Consider the following 8,354-nt stretch of genomic DNA (forward strand, 5'->3'; position numbering starts at 1 on the left):
TCCTGCTTGAAGAACTTTTATGCATTTGGGGGCTGAGACTCCCTGTTCATCCTCTGCTCATCTCCTGAAGCTGGCAGCTCCTCATCCTGGGCAGAGGCTTTGTGCTCTTCAACAAGAGGCAAAGCTGCCAGGTCTGGGATGAGGATGAGGGGTTTGCAGTGCCACAAATTCGCTTGGACCATCAAGAGCCAGCCCCTGTCCACCCCACCTTCACAGCGAGCATTTCAACCCGAGTGGGGCTGACAGCTCTATTCACGTGGTCCTCTCCTCTGTGGGGCTGTTGCTGGTTCTCCTGTAAGGCAGATCCAGGTTGTCCTTCTGGCAGGAGTGTCTGTCTGCCCATGAGACAAATGGAAATGGTTAACCAGAGCTGCTAGTCCTGGGGAATTGCTTCAGCAGCACTTACGCCTGACTAATATCTGTTTCTTTCCTTCTGCACTCTGCCTGTCACTCCAGATGGGAGAGGACACTCTGTGGGTAATTGGTTCCTGTTCCCTCTGTCTTCCTCATTCCCTCTTACTCACACACATCACTGTTACTGTCTCTTCCATCATTCTGAGTTTGGAATAAAGTTATGATTTGGGCGTCTCACAGGAGGAGAAACAGACCTGGAGTTCCTGAATGGGGAAAGCGTCGGTGCCATGGGAGGGTGACAGGCAAGAAAAACAGAAAAAGAGACTTCGTGCTGCTGCAGTGGGAAGTGCAGCCCGCATCTGATGTGGAATTGATCAGTTCTTTGTTAACTTCCCCCCTTTAACTTCTGGTGCAGTAGAAATGCTGTCACTTCTCTCTCCACTCCGGGCAGAGCCAGCTCTGCCTGTAGGGACCTGGAGGAGCTGCAGCTCCTTGGCGCTGGCTCTGCGGCTCTGGAGCACATCTGCAGTGCTTGGGCCCGAGCACAGGAGCCAGGAGAGGCTCAGGCTGTGCTCTGCAGAGCCCTCCAGTCACCAAAGAGGGGCTGCAGCAGCTCAGAGCTTCCTGACATTGGAAAGAGATGTTGGGTCCAATCTGGAAACACACAGGGGCTCATGGTAAATTCTCTGAGCCAGTCAGGGGTTTTTTTCCCTCCTCCTTGTGAGAGCTGGAGTCTTAACTCAAGCAATAAATCCAAATTCTGCTTTCAGAATTTCAGGCCTCAAGGCCTGACATTTAGGGAAAACGGAGGACTCATGGATAGCTTGAGGAACCCCAATATGTCATTGCCTGTTCTTCCAGCCAACATCAGTGTATGAGCTGCTCCGAGGTCGGGCTCCTACCCTGCAGCTCCTTCTGATGAGCGTAGTAGGAAATGGTAGAATAGTTAACATCTGGCTTGATTATGCAGAATTATTCAGTCATTCCCGTAATACCCTTTGTAAAATGCTTGCTGCTTGATAAACCAGCCTTTCTGCTGCTGCAGACAGCAGTTGCAGAAATCCTCCGTGCACACAATTATATCTGGAAATGAACTGCATTCTTTCTTTTCCTCTGGACTTCGCTGCCTGTCAATATAAAGCACGAAGTTCATCTGCATGCAAGACTATGAATAGGGATGAGGTGTAATAGTTGCATTTATTACTCCTCAGTGAGCCAGTAACAAGATGTAAATGATCTGATATATTAATCTAAACCGTGGCTTGGCTTAGAGAGCAGTCAATAGAACAAACCTCTGCTCTGTCAGGCTGTTTCTGTGGAGGAGACTTTACAGTGTAATAAGACTTATTTTATAAGCTCAATATTAATTGGATTTGCATCCTCTGGCTGGCTTCCTTTGGTCTCTGACTGATCCTTCTTTTGACTTTGGAATCACTCACTTTCATCTGTTATTTCCTAAGTCAGCTAAGCAAAACTGGACAGCAAGAGCCTGGGTTGCTCCAGGAGAGGTGGTTGTTGGAAAAGATGAGGAGTCTCCTCAGCTTCTGCCATGACCTCAAGTAGGGATAAACTGAGTCCCACAATGGAAAAAAGCTCTTAAGGCTTCTTAACAAAAAGCAAATTGAGATTTGTTCTTCTCTAGCACCTACTTAGGGTGGCTCCTGTGGGGAATAGGGTAAGGAGGGGTGCCAGGGGATAGAAGAGAGATCCAGGGAAGCACAGGGGTTTGTCACATTTTACAGGTTTTATGGAGGCTAGTTATTATCTGGTAAGTCACTGTCTTACACCTTTGCTGCTCTTCTCAGGGCAATTTATCCTTTTTACCTGTGCTCTGATGGAGAGGGGTATGAAGCTTTATGGTATCTCTTGAGCAGCATAAAACACATTTGCCGTGAGATCTCTCAGGGAACAGGCTGGAAGGGATCAGAGCAAAGTTAATTTCCAAGTTTTTTGTGCACAGGGAAAAGGTCAGAGCCTTTTTGGCTCTAAGCATGGGCACTCCTGGAAGCTTCTCCTTCAGCTATATGGGGCATTTGTTCAATATCCTGACACATCAGCGCTTACCTGAACAATGTATCTGGAGCCTTTGTTGACCCAGTTTGTCACATGCTTTTTTAAAAGCAAACTAACCCCCCAAACCTTTATCAAATGAAAGAGCAGAACCATCCACGAGTTGAGCTGTGGTGTTCTGGTCTGCCAGTCCAGCCTTTTCCTAATGGGGCTGGCTCCTACCTCACCCCTGCATTTGCATCATCCTCTGTGCACATTGTCAGGTCATGTTCCTTGTCTGAATGTGACCCAAAAAACCCCTGTTCTAGACAAAAAGAATTACCCTGGTCTTCAGAAGAAAAGCCTGGGACACAGATAAGCCTGGAGATGTCTCTGCAGTGAATAACCACTGCAGATCTGTGCTTGTTTCCTCCTGGCTATCAGTCATCTGTTAAGTGCATTTTAAATATTCACAGGAGTGATGTTGCACTTGCAAACAGCACTTGTAGCCAAGCCTGGGAGCCTATCCTGATCTCTGAATTCTCCTGAGCGTGTAGAGTGATGTGAAGGTTTGAAACATGGGCTTTATAAAGGGAGCTTGTGGGGGGAGAGCTTCTAGGTGGGCTGCAGAAGGGCCCCAGAGTGGATTTAGTGTTTATGGAGGAATATTTCAGTCACTTCAGACTGTGAACGCGTAGCTTGGCAGAAATTGGTACTGAAATAGCCTGGTGCACCATGAGGTCTCTTTGCCGTTGGTGTGCCCATTACATGATAAAGATGCTTTTTTCCTTGTCTGAGGGAGGGGAGCATCTTCAGAGCCCCCCTCTCTGAGCTGTGGTAAGAGCCAGCACGGATCCTATTCTCTTTCTTCCTTGTTGTTGAAAAGAGCCGTGTGTCGGAGGAACACAGCCAAGACGCTTTGTGTTTGCCCGTGGTTTGTAGCTGTTCCCTAGAAAACTAAAGCTTTCAGGAAGCAAGCCTTCCTGTCAGTTTTATTTTTATGCCATTTCACAGTTACCCCACTGGGTTTTGTGGAGCTGCTTGGGGCCTGCTGGCAGCAGCAGGGCTGAAGGGGAAGCACCGATGCATGAAACGTGAAGAAAGGAGGTTTTGGTGCAGAAACAGGCGCAAGGAGGGATGGATTTTTGTTCTCATTAACCTGCAGAACGCTCCTGTCCACAGTGAATGCGTGGGGTAGCTCTCCAAGTAGCTCTGCTCACGCAGCAGCAAGCAGCCCCTCTGTTCCCTGTGCTTTCCCAGCACTGCATTTCTGTCTGTCCTGTACGCAGGAGCGATCCGTGCTCGCGGTGCCCGGGCTCCGCTCCGGCCATCTGACACTTGGCTTAAATGATCTCGGTCTTCCTCTCCTCTCTCTCCTTCTCTCTTTCAGCTTGGCAGTGACCTTGGCGGGGGCATTGGAGGAAGCCCGGCAGTAAGTGCCATTCCATTTTTTTCCCCAATTTCAAAGCTGCTCAAAGCTCAGGGTTTTTCAGCATACCCTCACCCGTTATGTGCTGGAAGGTGCTTTTCAAAGGCCTGAAGATGTTTGAAAATGGATAAATGCAACTGCAACACACGGGTCCCCACCTTTGTTGATTTGAGTCCAGCTGCCACCTGGGCTTTCCTAAGAGCAGCCAGGGCCAGAGCTGTTCACTCATTCTGCTTAGCTCTTCTTCCTCAGAGCTTTTAGTTGGAGCACCAGCGTTAACCCTGGCAGTGCCTCATCCTTGTGCAACTGCTTTAGCAGCTGAAAGGCCAAGGATGCTCATTCCTACTCACAAAGCCTGGTCTGTTACCCTAACCCAGTGGCACCACAGACTTGCCTGAACTCAGTGCTTTCTCCTCCCAAACTCCACACAAGATTTTCTCCTGGACATCAGGGTCAGGTGCTCCAAGCTTTCCTACTGTGTGTGGTCAGTGCTGCCACTGGCCACCTCCTCTGTACCTGTGCTTTGTGAGTGTCCTTGTGCCTACGGCCAGGGCATTGGGAGAGTTTCAACCTGCTTTCAAAGCACCCTTGGCATCAAGCTCATAGCAGCTTCTTCCAGCAAAGCATGGAAAGGGAATGAAGCACCACTTGAAAATGAAGTGGGCAGGAGGGAGCGTGCTTCCAACCCACAGCCAGAAGTGGTGTCCCCTAGAAAGCTCCAGTCCCTCTTCCCAGGGCTCTGTATCCAGTAATTCAGTGAGGAAAGCACACTCCCTTCTGGAGGGAGGGAGGGCTTTTCAGAGACCCTTGTTATGGCTGCAGTCATTCTCTCTCCTCCTTTCCCTGTGAATCTGGCATTCCTTTCTTCCTTCAGCATAAGGGCAAAGGAGAGCTGGTGGCACAGTGCACCTGTACACCCAGGCAGCCCTCAGCAGGACATGGCAGATAGTTCCTGTGGTGGTCATACCTATAAAGCCAGGTCTCTGCCCTCCTGGGCCAGCTAAAACCCCCCGGGCAGTTCTGTCCTGGTCACTCTGCCTGTTTCTGGGCTGCTGGCTGGGGAATCCTGTTCTCAAGCATTCATCCTGCTAGGAAGAGAATTTGGAAGTGTAATTTAAGTGTGACTGTCCCATCTGAAGCTGGGCACCTAAAGGTTAATATTCCAGCTTTGGTGCCCTCATTGAAGTCCTGGGAGGGAAGGATTGCCTTTCTTGCAGGAAGGTTGTCCTCTGGCAGACTCTGCTTCATGTAATGAACCTTTTGGGGCCCAGTGCTGAGAATGCAGAGCTCTGGCTTTGGGTGGGAGTACACAACACGGTCATGACTCCCTTGCTATCTCTGGATATGCAAAATCTTGCAGATTCCTGAAGGCTGATGTTGTTGGGGGAAGATTTGAAGCATTTGCTCTTTTCCCTGGGTTTATGTAGGGTAGATCCACAAAGCATATTGTCTTAGGAGAAGGAGATATGGAGAAGAAAGATTCCTCTACAGCGGGAATAGATAACTGAAGCTATAAAAAATGATGTGGAAGCTTGGTTGAGGTGACAGCCGAGTGTAGGGATTAACTGCCAAGAGCTTTGGAATTCAAATACATAATTTAGCACTATTGATAAATCAGTGGGGAAGCTGCAAATGGCTTTAAAATATTTAGGATGTTGCCCGAGTCCATGCTTTGTTTAATAAGTGGTGCTCACACGTGATGTTAATGAGTGCCTGTTCTTTCTGACTCCTCCAGGTGGGACAGACCTACATTCCCTCCTCTGTGCCAGCCACCTTTGCCCCTTCTCCCACCCCAGCAGTGGTCAGCAGTGGACTCAACGATCTCTTCGAGCTCTCGTCCGGCATAGGGATGGCTCCTGGAGGATATGTGGCTCCCAAGTCTGTACGTAAGGAAAAACAATCACCCCCAGTTTATTGCCTTCCCTTGGGCTACAACAAATCTGACATTGCTTGCTTGACCCATTTATTGTGAGTTTCTGGTGCTAAAACTTCAACTCAGTCCCGTTAGGGGTGCCCTGGGCTTTTCAGCTGTGTTGGAGACCATGTTAGTTATTACTTACAGACTTCTGGCATTTCAGCAGTTCCCTCGTTTTACCTGTGGCAGTATTTTTCTAAAGAATGGCTTAGATAAGATCCGAGACTTTCAGTTGTGTCAGAGCAGCTTTCCTGCAGACCTACTTCTTAACAAGGTTCCCCAGGAAACTGAGGGCAAGACACAGTTTGCAACAACTTTCCTGGCAGATTTGTTTTTTTGGAGGAATCCAACGTGACAGTGGAGGTAAAATCATGTGATTGGGATGATGGTGCCGCAGTGGAATGCAGAGAAATGTTCTGTCAGCAACAGAGATCGCAGAGGCTTTGGCTGTAGCCTGAAGTTGGGAGGGATCATGAGACACAGAACATGGTTCTGGAAACAGGCTGTGGAGCAGCCACGGGGAGCTCAGGCTGCTGAAAGGGAATAAACAAAAGTTAGCACTCAGATAGTTCATGGATGGATAATCTGAAGCCATCCTCTGAAATTGAGGATCTCAAGGTACTGCAGACCATACTCAAAGCTTTGGTTCCTTGCAATTATTATACCATATATAAGGACCAAGTACAAAAAACCCACATAACTTTGAGCCTCATTTTGCACCAATCAAGGTTTTTCCCACAGAGGTGATTTGGGAATCCAGAACCCCAACAGATAATAGTATCAGCCCTGTGATTTTATTTGGTTCAAACTTTAGTATTGTCCTGCCTCTAATAGTCCCACCAGTCTTTGGAGAAGGCTATCCAGCAGCAGACTGGGTGAGTCTCACGCTGGTGTGATGGACACAAGCTGTCACTGCTCTTGTGCACACTAATGCTGTAGTAAACTTGATTTCTTACGTGAGTGCTGTGACCAAATATGGATTAGGAGCAGCAAGCTTATTACTCAGTGGTGAGCTCCATCCCTTCAACACCCCATGTCCCATCTTCCCTGTGGTGTTTCTTTAGCCTTTGTGGGCTTAATGTGCCAATGTAGCTGGATTTCTGAGCTCAGGACTTCTGTTTATTGGAAGACTGTGCTTGTTTGTTATCTTCAGGCCAGGCTGCTCACACTGAATGACATCTCTTGTGTTCAAGGTTTGGCTGCCTGCAGTGAAGGCTAAAGGATTGGAGATCTCAGGCACATTCAGCCACAGGCAGGGACACATCTACATGGAGATGAACTTTACCAATAAGGCTTTGCAGCACATGACTGACTTTGCCATTCAGTTCAATAAGAACAGGTAAGAAATTAATAGCAATGCACTGTGTTCAATGGGAAAGGAGTTTGTGCCTACACTGCTAAATCTAGGGAGGGCTTGTGCTTGGGTGTATAGTGCAGTCATGGAAATAGCTTGGATGATACAGCCTGACCTCCCCATCACACCAAAATTGTGTGAAAGGGCTGAAATCACAGACTGATAAATCTGGGAGGAAACAGGCAGCGGACAGTCCCAGCTCTGAAACAGCATCTGTCCCATGTAACCTCTGGGGAGTTTTTCAGCAGCTCATGAGCTGTTAGGTGGGATTGGTGGGTTTATAGCCAGTGAGTGCCCTGGGGAAAACAAGAGCACAGACAGGCAGGATCTGAGCTGCACAAGTATCAACCTGTGATGCCTCTGCCTCCTGACTTAATTGCTGTGCTGCCCCTCAGACTGTCTGGAAGCACAGGACTCCTTAATAAAGCTGCTTGTCACTGAAGGAGCTGCAAGCTGGGAGCCTGTAGCACATGCTCTCCCTGTAATAGGCAGCAGAACAATTTTGTCAGAAGCAGCAGCCGCTTGAAAGTTTAGAGCTTGGACGATACAATTCAGATTGTTCTTGGAAACCCATCTCAAACCATGGTGTCTTCCCACAAATACCCTTTCCAGAGAGTTTATCCTGTGCTTTGCTGTGTGTTATCTTCAGCAAGGACCAGGCTACTTCTTATCAAGACTGCAAAGAGTGTCTTGTGACTGACATGTTCTCTGTATTTCTTAATATCACTTCACTGGAAAAGGGTTCTCTCTACTGAAGATCCACAGAAACCATCTCTTTAATCTCACTGTTAGCCTTGCAAATTCAGGATTTCTTGGGACAAATAAGATTTACTTAGAAAAGTGATTATGCTAAGTAAGTCTTAGTAAATGTTCTCCCTGGACTGCCATCTTTTCTGGAGAGTTTTGCTAAGCTGCTGTATGCAAACGTTTCATGCAAATTGGCCTGGAAAAAAAAAAAGGCATTTTGTTTGTGATTTTTTTTTTCCCCCCATATATCAAGCTGTGTTTTAGCCACACCTATGTGGTACTTCGAGGATGTAGAAAGTTTAAATGCTGTACAATAAACCAGCAGTTTTTCCTCCTGCAGCACAACCTACTACTATTTACTCTTTCACAAATGCTGTTCTCTTGTCACTTCTTTCCACTGTGGCTGGTGCATTAGAAAGAGCTGCAGAGGGCTGGTTCTTTAAGTGGAAATATTAAGGTTTGTGATTGGGAAGTTTCTATTGCTTTTCCCTCCTTTCCTGCTGCTGCTAATCGCATTCACTGCAGTCTTGGGATAAAGCATTAAAAAAAAAAAAAAAAAAAAAAAA

General features: G+C 47.5%; 1 protein-coding gene across 2 annotated transcripts in view; it reads left to right on the forward strand.

Annotated features, from left to right (window-relative positions):
* AP2B1 (adaptor related protein complex 2 beta 1 subunit) overlaps window positions 1–8,354 on the forward strand; it is a 74,826-nt gene that overhangs the window by 43,917 nt on the left and 22,555 nt on the right. Inside the window, exons 14-16 of one of the 2 annotated variants that reach the window (XM_008640363.2) lie at window positions 3,734–3,775; window positions 5,508–5,654; window positions 6,881–7,026. In XM_008640363.2, coding sequence (XP_008638585.1) covers window positions 3,734–3,775; window positions 5,508–5,654; window positions 6,881–7,026 — 335 coding nt within the window. The remainder of the gene's footprint in view (window positions 1–3,733; window positions 3,776–5,507; window positions 5,655–6,880; window positions 7,027–8,354) is intronic. The other variant, XM_008640365.2, reaches the window with a different exon arrangement.

The sequence above is a fragment of the Corvus brachyrhynchos genome, unplaced genomic scaffold (genome assembly GCF_000691975.1).
Source record: "Corvus brachyrhynchos isolate BGI_N302 unplaced genomic scaffold, ASM69197v1 scaffold99, whole genome shotgun sequence".
NCBI lineage: Eukaryota > Metazoa > Chordata > Aves > Passeriformes > Corvidae > Corvus > Corvus brachyrhynchos.